Source organism: Numenius arquata, chromosome 3 (genome assembly GCF_964106895.1).
Source record: "Numenius arquata chromosome 3, bNumArq3.hap1.1, whole genome shotgun sequence".
Classification (NCBI taxonomy): Eukaryota; Metazoa; Chordata; class Aves; order Charadriiformes; family Scolopacidae; genus Numenius; species Numenius arquata.
In genome coordinates, this window is record NC_133578.1 from 44,272,820 (window position 1) to 44,288,647 (window position 15,828).

Genomic DNA, 15,828 nt, shown 5'->3' on the forward strand with positions numbered 1-15,828 from the left:
TCCACACTGCAGGGGAGGAGGTAGAGAAGTTTGGAATGAAGGACCAAAATTGAGCCTGGGGAGAAAAGGTGGGAGGCAGGGTGGGAAGCTGTTTTAGTGTTTGTCTTTGTTTCTTGCCATCCAACTTTATTTTAATGGCAATAAATTAAATAATTTTTCCCTAAGTCAAGTCTGTTTTGCCTGTAAAAGTGATTAGTAGGTGATACCCCTGTCTCTGTCTCCACCCATGAGCTTTTTCCGTCTTATTTTGTCCCCCTGATCTGTTGGAGAGTGAGAGAGCAGCTGGGTGGGCAGCTGGCAGCTGGCCAAGTTGAACCCACCACAAGCTACTAGGACTATATTTACCATGCTTGATGGCTGTCTTGGAGAGCTACATGAAAATACTTTGTCGTGTCTCCTTTTTTTTTTTTTTTTTTTTTTAGAAATCCTTATTTACCGAGGGACTCTCTCATATTAACTCTGAATCCTTTTTTAGAACCATTTGCTCCAGATAACCTAATGTGAACTTTTGGAAAGCAGTAGGACCCAGATGACCTGTTTTTCAGAGAGCCGTAGTTGTCCGTTACATACCAGCATACTGTCTTTTAAGGCTGGCTTACAGAGGTGATAAGTGTTAGTAAGAGGGCTTATATGAAAATAGTTTGAGTGCATAGGAAAAGAAAAAAGTTAGGTGTCAGGCTTATGTGGATTTTGGGGGGATCCTGACTGACAGTATGATAAAGGTATAAAATTCCAAGGTGGTTGACTTCTACTGTTCTGCTTGCCCCTTTGTAGTGGGAAGGGAAGATGGCTTTTCAGCACCAGGTAGAAATGATGGTTTGTAGGTAGAATTATTTGATTTCCAAGCAAGGCAAAATAACTGAGCTTTAGTATTGGTATCGCTAATGGTAAAAACCTACTTGCAAAGTTACTGTGATGTTATGGAATGTTTCGTATTACTTTGCCATTTCACTTCATAGCCCAGCAACTGCAACAGGATGTAGTTCTTAATTTTAAAACCTACTCAGTAATAACAGTGGGTTTTCATTAGGCTTTCATTTGTTATCTTTGAGCTACCCTGATGTATTTAGGATCTATCTTAATTTAAATTATACTCAAATGCCATCTCCCCTTATTTAAAGAAATTATAGGATAATCACTACGTAAAATCACTTATGTTAATTTTATAAGGGAAATGAAGTGTGTGTAGCTATGCAAAATGTGTGATCACTGGTGTTTGTATTTTTATTTGCTTAAAAGTTCTAGTTTGGGTCAGTGCCATTTGCCTAGATGATACTGTACATTCAGGGTTTGTCTCGGAAATCCCTCAGAAAAAGGGATCGGGTGGGAATAGCGTTGAATGACCTATGCAGAATGATGTACTTCAGACCACTGAATGGATGTATACAAGGCAGGAGCAGAGGTTAGCCACCTGACTTCCAGTCTAGTGGTCTACTGGACCAAGTTGCTTATACAAATAGTGATTGTTAGACCCCTGTTTAAAGAACATAAGTAACTGCCATAACCAAGTATGCTATGTACCAGGTTTACTGGCTGTGTTTATCTGTCTCTATAGGTCTCTTTTAGGTTGTAATAGCCACTTAGTAGTAGCAGTAACTCATGAAGGTCAGTTATCAGCTTCCTGGTGGAAATCACGTGCTGCAATATTGTCTTTCTCTTGTCTGGAATAGGAGTATGGCTGCTTGATCTCAGCTTAGTAATGATTGTCCTGGTGGGAGACTTCAACCTACCAGATATCAGCTGGGCACACAACACATCTGAGAGGGAACAGTCTAGGAGGTTCCTGGAGTGTGTTGGGGATAACTTCCTGACACAGCTGGTGAAAGAGCTAATTAGGGAAGGAGCACTGGTGGATCTGCTGTTTGTAAACAGAGAAGGACTTGTGGGGAATGTGACTGGTTGGAGTATGTCTTGGGCACAGTGACCATGAAATGGCAGACTTTGGCCTCTTCAGGAGCATGGTTGAAAGTGTCCCTTGGGAGACAGTCCTGAAGGGCAAAGGTGCCCAGGAAGGCTGGTTGTACTTCAAGAAGGCACTCTTAAAAGCCCAGGAAAGAGCCGTACCCAAATCCCAAAAAACAAGCAGGAAGGGAAGAAGACCAGCCTGGCTAAATAGAGAGCTTTGGCTGGAGCTCAGGAACAAAAAGAAGGTTTATGATCTTTGGAAAAGGGGCCTGGCAGGCAAGGAGAAATACCAGGAAGCGGTGAAGATATGCAGGGGGAAAATTAGAAGGGCCAAGGCTCAAGCCGAGCTCATCTTGGCCGCTACAGTTAAGAATAACAAAAAGGGTTTTTTTCGGTATGTAAAGAGTAAAAGGAAGATTAAGGATAATGTGGGCCCACTGATGAATGAGATGGGCACCCTAGTGGTGGAAGACACGGAGAAAGCGGAGTTGCTGAATGACTTCTTTTCTTCAGTCTTCACTGCTAAGGCTGCCCCTCATGAATCTCTGGCCTTGGAGGCAAGGGGGAGGGTATGGAGAGAGGAAGTTTTTCCTCCAGTAGAGAAGGCCCAGGTTCAGGACCACTTGGCCAAACTGGACATTCATAAGTCCATGGGCCCTGATGGGATGCACCCGCGAGTGCTGAGAGAGCTGGCAGATGTTATCGCTGGGCCACTCTCTATCATCTTTGAAAGGTCATGGAGAACAGGAGAGGTGCCTGAAGACTGGAGGAAGGCCAACATCACTCCAGTCTTCAAAAAGGGCAAGAAGGAGGACCCCGGGAACTACAGACCAGTTAGTCTCACCTCCATCCCTGGGAAGGTAATGCAGAGACTCATTCTAGATGTCATCTCCAAACAAGTTGAAGAGCGGGGGGGTTATTGGAAGTGGGCAACATGGGTTTATCAAGGGTAAATCATGTTTGACCAATCTGATAGCTTTCTACGATGCTATAACTGGTTGGTTGGATGAGGGGAGGGCAGCAGATGTCATCTACCTTGACTTCAGCAAGGCTTTTGACACAGTCTCCCATAGCATCCTCATTGGGAAACTAAGGAAGTGTGGGCTGGATGAGGGGACAGTGAGGTGGATTGAGAACTGGCTGTGTGACAGGACCCAAAGGGTAATGATTAATGGAGCAGGTTCAAGCTGGAGGCCTGTAACCAGCGGTGTCCCCCAGGGGTCAATACTTGGTCCAGTCCTGTTCAACATATTCATCAGTGACCTGGATGAGGGGACAGAGTGTATCCTCAGCAAGTTTGCTGATGATACCAAGTTGGGTGGGGTGGCTGACACCCCAGAGGGCCGTGCTGCCATCCAGAGAGACCTGGACAGGCTGGAGAGCTGGGCAAGGAAGAACCTCATGAGGTTCAACAGGGAAAAGTGTAGGGTCCTGCACCTGGGGAAGAAGAATGTTAGGCACCAATACAGGTTAGGTGTGGACCTGCTGGAGTCAAGTTCTGAAGAGAAAGACCTGGGGGTCCTGGTAGACAGCAAAATGACAATGAGCAAGCAGTGTGCTCTTGTGGCCAGGAAGGCCAACGGAATCCTGGGCTGCATAGGGAAGAGTGTGGCTAATAGGTGGAGGGAAGTCATTCTCCCCCTCTACTCTGCACTGGTGAGGCCACAACTGGAATACTGCATCCAGTTCTGGGCTCCCCAGTTCAAGAGGGATAGGGAACTACTGGAAAGAGTCCAGCGAAGGGCAATGAGGATGATTCAAGGATTGGAGCATCTCCCTTATGAAGAAAGGCTGAGAGAGCTGGGACTCTTTAGCCTGGAGAAGAGAAGGCTGAGGGGAGACCTTATCAATGCTTATAAGTATCTGAAGGGTGGGTTGAAGGAGGATAGAGCCAGACTCTTTTCAGTGGTTGCCAGTGAGAGGACAAGGGGCAACGGGCACAAGCTGGAACATAGGAAGTTCCACTCAAATATGAGAAGAAACTTCTTTACGGTGAGGGTGATAGAGCCCTGGAACAGGCTGCCCAGGGAGGTTGTGGAGTCCCCGTCTCTGGAGATTTTCAAGACCCGCCTGGATGCAGTCCTGAGTAACATGCTCTAACATGCCCTGGGCAATCCTGCTTTGGCAGGGGAGTTGGACTAGATGATCTCTATGGTCCCTTCCAACTCTAAAAAATTCAGTGAAATTCAGTGAAATTCTCCCAAGTCACAGGAAACAGGACAAGAGGAAATGGCCTCAAATTGCGCCAGGGGATGTTCAGATTGGATATTAGGAAAAATTTTTACACTGAAAGGGTTGTTAAGCATTGGAATGGTCTGCCCATGTAGGTGGTTGAGTCATCATCCATGGAGGTATTTAAAAGACCAGTTGACATAGTGCTTAGAGACATGGTTTAGTGATGTTTTTTTTATCAGAGTTAGGTTGATGGTTGGACTAGATGATCTTAAAGGTCCCTTCCAACCTAGGCAATTCTATGATTATTTATTACAAGCTTACATTACCAGAATATGCTGTGTGAGATCCAGCCAACAGCATTGTTTATGCTGTTTGTTGTGTAAAATATAGAATCATGAACCTTCAGTGCTCCTTCCCTAGTCAGCTCTCTCACCAGCTGTGTCAGGAAGTTATCCCCAACACACTCCAGGAACCTCCTAGACTGTTCCCTCTCAGATGTGTTGTGTGCCCAGCTGATATCTGGTAGGTTGAAGTCTCCCACCAGGACAAGGGCAAGCGATCTTGAGACCTCTCCCAGCTGCTTATAGAATATGTCATCTATCTCTTCATCCTGGTTGGGCAGTGTATAACAGGCTCCCACCAAGATGTCAGCCTTGCTGGCCCTCCCTCTGATTCTTATCCATAGGCACTCAACCCTACTTTTACCCTCAATTAGTTCTTGACATTCGTAACCCTCCCTAACATACAGGGCCACCCCTCCTCCTCTCCTTCCTTGCCTGTCCCTTCTGAAGAGTTTGTAGCCATTGATTGCACTCCAGTCATGCGAGTAATCCCACCATGTTTCTGTGATGGCGACTGCATCTTAGTTTTCCTGACGCACAATGGCTTCTAGCTCCTCCTGTTTGTTGCCCGTGCTGCGTGCATTAGTGTAAAAGCACTTCAGCTGGGCTACCAGTCCCACCACCTTTTTGGTGTAGGAAGGCCTAACTTCTACCTGACCGTTCCCAGGCACAGCCATAGTTCCCAATCCATCGATGACCCTTGTGTCTCTGCTGATGGATTCCCTCCTGACCCCTTCAAACTTAGTTTAAAGACCTTTTGATGAGCCCTGCCAACTCCTGCGCAAAGACCCTCTTCCCCTTTTGAGACAGGTGTACCCCATCTGTCTCCAGTAGGCCTGGTGTCGTGTAAACCTTCCTGTACTCAAAAAACGCAAAGTTGTGCCTCTGACACCAGGCTCAGAGCCAGGCATTGATCTGCTGGCTCTTCTGGTTACTTTCCTCATCTTCCCTGCGACTGGGATGACAGAGGAGAACATTACCTGAGCTCCTGACCCCTTGACCGCTTGGTCCCAAGGCCCGGAAGTCTCTTTTGATTGCCCTTGGGTTTCTTGTTAACAGCTCATCTCTGCCTGCCTGAAAAATGAGTAAGGGGTCATAATCTGAGGGGCTTACTAGGGAGGGAAGTTTTCTTTTTATGTCTTTCACCCGGGCCCCAGGGAGGCAGCAGAGCTCCCTGAGAAGTGGGTCAGGTCTGCATATCGGGTCTTCCGCTCCCTTCAGGATGGAGTTGCCTATAACAATGACCCATCTTTTTTTCTGACCTAAGCATGTTTTAATGCTGGGTTTAGTATGACTTAACCCTGGCAACACCTCTGTAGACAGTGAATTACCCTTCCCATCATGATTTGGTTTCCCTTTGCAGAGCCTAATATCTGTTTTTTAAGGGTACCTGGGGAGGTGGGGGAGTTCCTGGGGAGACACACCTGCTTCGTCGGGCAGGAACTTGTTCCCATAGCCTCCCATCCTTTAAGTTACCTTCTTCAGCCTGGCAGGAGGGACAGGGAGTTCTCTGTAGATGGGTCTCTGTCTGCCTCCTTGGTTTCTGTTACGGGAGACAGGGTGCAAGTCTCTCTGTCCTCCTTCCTCTCGCATTCCCTGATTTTCCTCAACTTACTCCTCCATCACTAATCGGAGCTGACCCTTTTTTGCCGCAATTCCCTTCCCCAGTGCGGACTTACCTACACTGGAGCTGGTCTCCTCGGCGAGAGGAGACTGTATATACATAAAGCGTGAGGTGCATACACAACTTTAAAATCATAGTTACTGTAGATACCATTTGAGAATGTATGGAAAATATGCAATATATATGAATAAGGAAATGGCTCACAATATTTTTTCTTTGAGCACAATGTAGGGAGAGGTAAAGGCAGTGAACACTCCACAGAATGAAAAGAATGTAATTGTAAAGGTGGCATCTCATAAAGAAGAACTAAGTTCTAAATTAGGTTCAGCAAAAAAGGAGTTAGAATTCAGTGAAGAGAGAACTAGTAAAATTTTGAAAGATGTAAATTCTGGGGGCACTTAAATGATTTAAAAATAACTTCTCAAGTAGAAACTTAAATTATGAAATGTTTAAGTTCACATATATATATGTCAGTATATGTATTTCCATGTTTAAGTGCTAAAAGTTTTACAGTAGGCTGAGGAGGGATATCATCAAAGTTGGAGAATATGTTGAGTCAAAGTAAAACAAATTACCATGTCTTCATGCATTCATTACAGTAGACCTTTTCCTACCGATCTACTTAATCCCAGTATAAGGAAAAGTACAGTATTTGATTTGGAGTATCAACTATCCATAGTTGATAGTGACCATGAGCCTGAGAGCTGGAGAAGAAGAAAAAGAACAGTATTTGATTTCTTCCTGCTGTTCTAGCATGCATTAGTTAAATGCCATTATACAGAACATCTTCAGAGGAAAAGAAATGACTGCTGGTTGGAGTACCAAGACAGAAACCCTCGTGAGATTAAGCAGCTCTTCACTTAACCCTGAGTAGTGAATGAGAGTTGGTTCCAACTGCAAACATTTAAGAGCCTTTGTGTAATATAACACAAACAAATGCAGCATTCTTAGAGGAGTAAAGAAAACCCCTGAAATGGAAAATGAAAAATGAAAATTAGAAAGTATATTAAAATGAAAGCTGGAGGAGCAGCTAAAAGCGTGAAGGACTTGCAGCTAGCATTAGGCTTAAACAGGCTAGGACTCATCAGCTAAAATGGATTAATAACACAAGAGGATTAAAATGGTGGTCTAAAAAGAGAGAACAATTAGTAATTGTATCTTACAATGTAAGTGGTATGGAGGATGAAATGCAATTTGCATGGTGGCAGGTTTAAAATAAACTAAAATATCTTTTCAAACAATGCATCATTTAGACTCTTAGACACAGAATCTAAAAGATGAAAAGAATAACTTTATCTTAAAATGACTTGGATTGAGTGATTGAAGGAAAAATCAATAAGAACTGTCAGACAGAAAGATGTTGACTGCATATGTGGCCTGGGATGTGTAGACCTTGAATTGCAGGATGCCTGGGGAGGTACCACTTCACAAAACAGGGCAAAGCTGTGCTGTCTGGCAGGGGTCCTTGTCAGGAAAGTTGTTCTAGTCCTGTTAAAACTTCTTCAGGATGATGGCGGTGAAATAGAGAGGAAACTACAGAGCTAGGGATCAAAAAATTCCTCATTTGAAGAGAGAAGGGGTTGGGGGGAAGGCAACAAGGAGGGAAAACAGACCTGTCTTAAAGCAGTAGGTGGGCCAGCTTAGGGGGGGGCTTTGAGAGGTTTCAGTGCCTGGGGCACTGAAGATGAAAAACTGGAGGGAACAAGGTAGCCAGACCTTCTGTGTTAAGTTATGGAGCCATTCGAAGAGAAGCTGCAGCTTGGCATGCTCACTATATGTTCTGGAGTCTCCTTTCTGCCACAGAAGAGGCACAGCCTTTGCCATGAGCACACTTGTGCCTACTTTACTCTTAGGAGTGTCTATATTAATGGCATCAGTAAGTCCTGGAATTACATTGAGTTGGGCATTAGCCTTAGGGTTCCTTAATCACTTGGTGATGGCACGTCCTACCACACTGGATCCCTGGGGTTACAAGGATGAGACTAAAGGTATTTTCATGATGTGGTTAGGAGGTGTTCCATTTGGATGTTGGCCTCCTGGTGGAGTGAATAACAGGCTGAAAGACAGGAAGAAGGTTTGACAACTTGCCTTTTGGAGCAAACAGTGGGACTTGTTGGGGCACTGGCTCTGCAACTGCATCCTTCCCATGGTGACTGTACACCCGCTTGTTGAAAAGAGCACTAACGTCACAGAAGAAGAACAATAACTTCAAGAGGTCTTGGAAAGGAAAGTAAGCTCCTCATATAGAAGTGCTGACCAAATGAGAGCCCTTGTAGTAAGGTAGGCAGGGATGTATCTGCACGTTCTGTGGCACAGTATTGACATTATTCAGATGTCTCTGCAGTTTGAATGTGGAAGTCCAGCCTTGGCCTGGTCTGTGACCATGCCCTCACTCTATGATAAAGATGCTGGAAAGGTTCTATGGCCATTCAGATACTCAAGCCCTCAGGGTGGAAAATAGCTAGTTATGTGCAAGGATCACAATAAATGAGGAAGATGGACACCTGTTGTGCCCATGTTAGTTGTATTTCCCTGTTGGCCTCTGTCAGAGATGGTGGCTGTGTAGAAAGACTTTAGTCTATTTTTATGGAGTCAGAGTTTGAGAAATGGTCTGCAGTGTTGCTGATCAGCATAGACCTAAGTTGGTTGTTTGATGCTTGGAAAAAATAAAATTAAAAAAAAGGTAGAGTACTCCTGTAGGAAAAGGATGATAAAAGGTACAAGCCCTACCAAAATTTAGGATACAGCATGTTGGTATATATGGCTGCTCTATGTGTCACATGATGGGATGCGTGAATCCATATTGCTGTTCCCTCCAGTGACTGAAAGTAGATGGTCAACGGTTTATCCTGCATTGAAACGGCAGGCAAAGGAACCATCTGTAGACTTCTTAACCATATTTTTCCTGGTTCCCTTGGTCAGGAATTAAGATAGTTCAGGAGATTTGTCCAGTTAGGAAAGCAACAGGTTTTGATTTGGTTTTATTTGAAAGTAGGAAGGTTATCTACATGGCTACAGGGAAGCCCCTTTTTCCTGATTGATACAAAAGTCATCTCTGCAGAAATAAATTTCCTTATTGTAAAGATTATTTTTTTCTTCTATTGATGATATGCTTGTTAAAAAGCCCAGTTAGCTCGCATATAAAATACACCAAACTGTTGGATCATTTTTACATAAAACCTGGGAATAATAAGAGATATGACTATTAAATTTGAGAAGATATTTTTAAGTGCATGTTTTTCAGTTTGCAAAATCGTATTTAAATTCCGTTGAGCAATTAATATGTGTTATTTCATTGTAGGAAAAAGATGAAGTTATGTTTGACTTGATGACTCATGATATAAATCCAAAAACTCAGATTAACCAATCGCAAGAAAATATCTTGACTCAGGAATTGGATATGATCACCAAGTCTGAAGAGGAGCAAGATTTGAAAAAGCATTGCCAGCAAATGTTGGAAATTCATCAAACTGCTGATTGTCCAAAACACAATTTGAACATAGGCAAAGACACTTCAACAAGAGACTTCCAGAATTTCATTGCAGGAATGGCTGCATGGGGCTCACCTGAGATTGTCAGAAAGCAAGATATAAGCGTGGAGCTTCAACCAGTGCTTCATCTCACCCCCTTTTCAGAAGTTGAAAGCACAGATTTTGAAATTATACGATCCAGGTCATCCATGCAAGAAGATAATTCTCTGTTGCTGGGATATTCTAACCTGTATGAAAATGGCAGTGAGAAGGCAGCAGTGGGAGTAGATAGAAAACCTCCAGCTTTCTCTCAAAGTGCCTACTCTGATGACCAAGATATGGAGAAGAAGATTTTAGTAAGTGATATTTCATGTCTGATTTAATTCTAATTAAACAAGACTGCTCAGCTCTGTCCTCCCTGGATCATTGTTGGGCCATTGGCTTCAAGGTAGTAGAAACATACACAGTGAGAGGGGTAGGTCCGGTAATGTTCTGGACATATGATATTTAGTTCCTCTCTCACTGTCAAATTTTGGAGTACATTCTGGCCTGTGTTAAAACACTGTCAACCACGGCTTCTAATAATTGAAAGCAGTCTTCCAAAACCTAGAATTGATCAGTAAGCTGTTTACAGCAGGTCTTGCATCCTACATGCTGCTGATGTGGTGTCAGTAAAAACATGAGTATTGCCCTTGTGTTCTCAGAAGATTTGTTGTGAGGACTCTTCAAATCCTGGTACTTTTGCAGAGACACTACATGGAAGTAACTGATAAATTTGTGATAATACTTCATGTGCAAGTAATTAAGCTAAAACCTGTGAAACTTTTTTGCTACCATGGTACTCAATTTATTGCAACAGTTCTCCACGTATGAATATCTGTCATTGAGTGTTAAAAGAGACTGTTTCAAAACTGGAGAATAGAGGTTTTTCTTTTTAATGCAATTATTTTATATATCTGTGTCTGTATCATTTCACATGAGGATAGAGTCTGTACTTCAGAAAATTAACCTTTGGTTGTATATTTTTGTGCCTTGCTTTTGAAGGGTAATTTATTATAAATACATGTCTGTTTCTTAAGACTATTGAAAGGGAGAAAAAAAAGAGATGGAATAGCTTCCAAAGAGCAGCAATGTTTCATTCATCGTGGTATTTGCCATCTCTAACACTATAATCAAGGAGGCATTTGCTAAAATCTGTACTAGTAACAAAGTTGCTATAAATGCAGAAAACTCTACAGCTGGATTCAGAAAACTAAATTAACATGAAAAGTTATTTCCCAGCAGATGAGAGAAGCTGATAATCTAACCCCTTCTGATTTACAAGATGATGTAAGATCAAGAGCATCTGCCGCAGATGCAATGAGCGATGGATATGGAAGCAGTAAGTTGAACTTCGTAGATTCCTTTAACCTTTTGTTAACTTCAGTATAAAAATATTCTAACCTTTCCTCTTCCATTTTCTTTTACTGTAGATTTTTTATTTGAAAGCTATGCCTTTGTCAGGTGGTTCTTTGTTTAGAAAGACATATATTTTTATGAGTGGAAGTCTGCTTTTGCCTTTTCATCTTTACATCCTGAAAAGGAGACATGGGGTTTTAGCGAGTCCTGGCTTAATAACTGCACTTTCTCTGGTGCTAAAGGCAACTTAAAACCTTTTAAGTTAGTTGAGATCTCAACCATCTAACTTCAGCTGACCCTGAAGCATTCATACTAACAGAAGAAATCCTGGTTATTTTGCAAGCAATTATGTTGGTTTGGTGTTCTTTTCATCTGTGTAACGCTTGTGGGGGGTGTCTCTTTCTTCAGATACCAGCTCAAATTTGGCAGCTAAACTAAAGCAGGAGCTACAAATGTCAGACCACCTAGATGCTAGTTTCATGGCTTATCTGCAGTACCATGGAATGTTTCCAGATATTATGGAATCAATGAGAGAAAAGGAAATACTTTCACCACAGCTGAAGGTAATATATGATTAATAGAAGCATACCAACAAATTAAAACTGAATGCTAATATAAAATAGACCTAGCTGCTTCCTTTACACTGTAAACTGTTCTGTAGTGGTTTAAACTTAAGGTTGATTATGGTTCTTGAGTCATTTTTGCATCTCTCGTGGGACAAATTTACTGACATTTGTCTTGCTTGTACTTGCTAAATTGAAAAAGTTTTGCTAGGTGGTTGCAACAGCACTGGTGATGTTCCAGAATGTGGTGATACAAGGACTAATTGGGTTTGTCTTGGAGTCTTTACAGAAATCTGCTTCATAAATAAGCATAGCTAGCTGACATCATGCTCCCCTGCCTATTCTTGTCATTCTGATGTGATGGAGAGCTGTGGAAACACCACTGCAAGGTGTGGAGGGATCTTTCAGAGTCCACTGAAGGAGCATGAAGAATATAGAGAAGACTGAGCAGTGATTGCTTACTGTAGTCAGTCAGTAAGGCAAGTTTAAGAAAGTATATGCCTGGGACTCTTTGGAGGCAAGGAAGGAGAGGCAGCAGGGTTTCTCCCTATGTTAAAAAGAAAAAGAAAAAAAAAAAAAAAGGATAGATTGTGCAGAGCTGACTTTGAAAAACAGAGTAGATTCAGGATGCTGAATCTTAGGAGGGTAGGTTTTCAGTTGTTTGAGGAATTTGTGGATAGGGCTTCCTGGGAAACTGCCCTTGGGGATAAAGGAGCAGAACAGACCTGGCAGCTATTTAAGGACACTTTTCTTAGAGCACCAAAGCTTTTGATTCCCATGTGTAAGAAATCAGGCAAGGAAGGAAGGCAGGAGACAAGCATGGCTTAGTAAGAACCGCCTGGTCAAACTAAAGTGTAAGAAGGAAATGCACAGGCAGTGGAGCCAGGGGTATGTAACCTGGGAAGAATACAGGGATGCAGCCTGGATATGTAGGGATGGGATCAGGAAAGCTAAGGCACATTTGGAGGGGAATTTGGCAAGGAATGTGAGGAAGAGTAATAAAAAGGGCTTCTACTAGTACATTGGACAGAAGAAGAAGATTAAAGACTATGTGTGTGGACACATGATAAATAAGACAGGAGTACCAGTGACAACTGACAAAGCTGAGGTACTCAACAACTTTTTTTGCCAAATTTTCACTGCCAGTCACTTCTCTCTCATCTTAAGTCCCTGAACCTCAGGGCAGGGACTGGGAGAAGTCCCTTCCATTGTAAGAGAAGATCATGTTCAAGACAATCCGAGGAGCCTGAACATTTACAAGTCTGTGGCACCAGAAGAGATGAATCCCAGGGTCCTGTGAAAATTGGCAGATGATGTTGAGCAGCTTATCAACTACATGTTTGAAGAGTCATGGCAGTCAAATGAAGTCCCCAGTGACTGGAAAAAGAGGAAACACCACACCCATTTTTTAAAAGTGTGATAAAGAGGACCCTGGAAACAACTGACCTTTCAGCCTCACCTCAGTGCCCACTAAGATCATGGAACAGATCCTTCTGGATCTTATATTGAAATATATAGAACACAGGAAGGTGATTAGATACAGCCAACATGGCTTCACCAAAGGCAAATTGTACCTGACTGATCTGGTGGCTTTCTACAATGGAGTGACTGTATCAGTGGACAAGGGAGCAGCAAGTGGTATCAATACAGGCTGAGAGCTGAAAGGATTGAGAGCAGCCCTGCAGAGAGGAGGACTGATGGATGAAAAAATGGACATGAGCCAGTGCAGTCCGCTTGCAGCCCAGAAAGCCAAGCATTTTCTGGGCCACATCAAAAGAAGCGTGGCCAGCAGGTCAAGGGAGGTGACTCTCCCTCATTGTGGTGAGACCCCACATCCAGCTCTGGAGCCCTCAGCACAGGAAAGACATGGACCTGTTGAGGCGGGTTCAGAGGAAGGCCACAAAGATGATCAGAGGGCTGGAGCACCTCTCCTATGAGGACTGGTTGAGAGAGCTGGTGTTGTTCAGCCTGGAGAAGAGAAGGCTCTGGGGAGACCTTATTGCGGCCTTTCAGTACTTAAACGGGGCTTATGAGAAAGATGGAGAGGGTCTTTTTACCAGGGCTTGTAGTGACAGGAGAAGGAGCAACAGTTTTAAACTGAAAGAAGGTAGATTTAGATTGGACATAAGTAAAAAATTTTTTGTGATGAGGGTGGTGAGAAACTGGAACAGGTTGCCCAGAGAAGCTGTGGATGTTCCATCCCTGGAGACATTCAAGGTTAGGTTGGACAAGGCTTTGGGCTATGTGATCTAATGAAAGATGTCCCCATTCCTGTGGCAGGGGAGTTGGACTAGATGATCTTTAAGGTCCCTTCCAACCCAAACCATTCTATGATTCTGTATCAAAAAAAATTCTCATAGAGCATAGTTTCATAGACTTCATAGTTTCATAGGCTTCATGGAAGAGGTGAATTTTATTTTACCTTAAGATACAGAGAATTTTTTTATTTAGTTTCTTTCAAGGATCTAGACTTTACTGGCTGTAAGATCTGACTGCATATTCCAGTACTGAGTATTTAGTTTGAGCACTTACTGTGCCTCTGTTGTTAATGCTTACTAAAGTTTTCATCGATTAGCACTGGTTTTTTAAGTAATCACTATTTTGATTCTAGTGACAAAAAAGTAACTCAAGTTGCTTCAAAAGTTAAGTCATTCAAAAACAGTGCAAAGAAAGACTATCAAGACTTAAAGAAAAGTACTCCATATTGTTGTTGTTAAAGTGAGTAGCAATGAGAAACAGCTTCACATCAAGCCTGGTATTTTTTTTTTTTTTGAGGTGTATGTAGAAATGGACTTAAATCTCCAGTGACCTTTTTTGAAAAGAGACCAGGAAACATCTGTACATGATGTAATAGTTTGTGAACAGGGAATTTACTTAAAAGAGATTATTTTAGCTAATAACATCAGAGGAAACCGTTTCCACTCTGTAAGTTACTAAGACTGATTATCTTGGGAGATGTTCTTTGTGCATAATCTGCTAAATTAAGACAAGTTGTCTAAATACATAATTCAGGTTTCTAACTTCACTGGGGTTTAGTAACATGGCTTCAGACTTGTTAGAATTTAATTTATTCCTAGAAGAGTTACCTAAATAGTTCAGAAACAACAAAGATAAAGTACAGTCCTTTGGCTTAATTCCATATTAGTATGTTTATGTACACAGCAATAAGATGCACTAGCCAAGGCTGCCATTTGTACTTTAATATTGTGAATACAGTATTTAAGAATACAGTGGTCACTGTATTCTTAAATATTTACCTCCGTTGTTCAAAGATAAAAATTCTCTGGTAACTGTTGGCTCATTCTATATGTGTGTCTGTGTGTATTCTTAGTTTATTAAACATGCCAAGTAGCAGGGCAGACCTGCATGCCTTTATCTGTATCACAGCCTCCGACAGCTTTCTAATATTTGTTGTCTGGTACTATCTGCTCTTACACTGTCAGGGTGCTGATACCTGTTTTCTAATACTATGCATTATGGTCATTTTTTCTTTTCAGACTGTGCTGAAGATGGTATATGAGGAGAGCCGCAAGATACTGGCTTTGTCAGAACATCCCTTTGGTTTTAGGGACCTGAAAAATGTTCAGGAGACCAGAGCGGTGATGGAGGGATGGCAGAAGGAGGGCTTAACCTTGCTGGATGCTATACAGTCACTGAAAGATTACCTTAGCAAGCTGGCAGATAGAGGAGACAAGGTATGACAATAAAGATATCCTTTAAAGCAAGGTAACCAGGTTTTTATATATATATATAGAGAGAGAAATGTATATTGCTATGTAGTTAGTGCGTATGTATATATAAGTGTGCGTGTTTATACACACACACACATATATATATATATATAAGGAGCAAAGGACTGTTTTCTTTCTGAACAGGCCTCTTTGAACACCTTTGGTCTGTGGTCAGATAGGTATATTCTTACACAGTAAGAATATGAAAGTGGATTAGAGATTGAGAGAGATGCCATTTAAAAAAAACTATTTTTTTAACAGGAACATTCAGGTATTGCTGCTGACTGGAGAGGAGAACTTCTGCAAGCAGTACAGAGCGTGTTTGAGAAAGAGAGAAATGTGTTGCAAATTGACTTGAAGTCTCACTTCTCCAATCCTGACTCTGGTGATGAAGGTTCGTTAGTGGAAAAACTGGAGTATATCATGAAACAACAAGTAAGAAAACCTCTTAAAGTGTTGTGCTCATAAATCACTTCTTCTGTTCCCCCCCCCTTTTTTTTTTTGAGGTTTTTACAGTTTTATTACTTCTGTTGTTAAATCTTACTGTGTGGGTTAATCAGATTGTGTGGGATCAGTAGGCTTTTATAGTCTATGTTTTGGTACCATTTTTCTCACACTTTA

General features: G+C 42.2%; 1 protein-coding gene across 1 annotated transcript in view; it reads left to right on the forward strand.

The window, feature by feature from the left end:
• Positions 1-15,828, forward strand: part of PCNT (pericentrin) — a 125,930-nt gene that overhangs the window by 88,584 nt on the left and 21,518 nt on the right. The window contains exons 38-42 of the mRNA XM_074145920.1: positions 9,347-9,871; positions 10,800-10,896; positions 11,322-11,476; positions 14,974-15,171; positions 15,469-15,642. Of these exons, the coding sequence (XP_074002021.1) occupies positions 9,347-9,871; positions 10,800-10,896; positions 11,322-11,476; positions 14,974-15,171; positions 15,469-15,642 (1,149 nt within the window). The remainder of the gene's footprint in view (positions 1-9,346; positions 9,872-10,799; positions 10,897-11,321; positions 11,477-14,973; positions 15,172-15,468; positions 15,643-15,828) is intronic.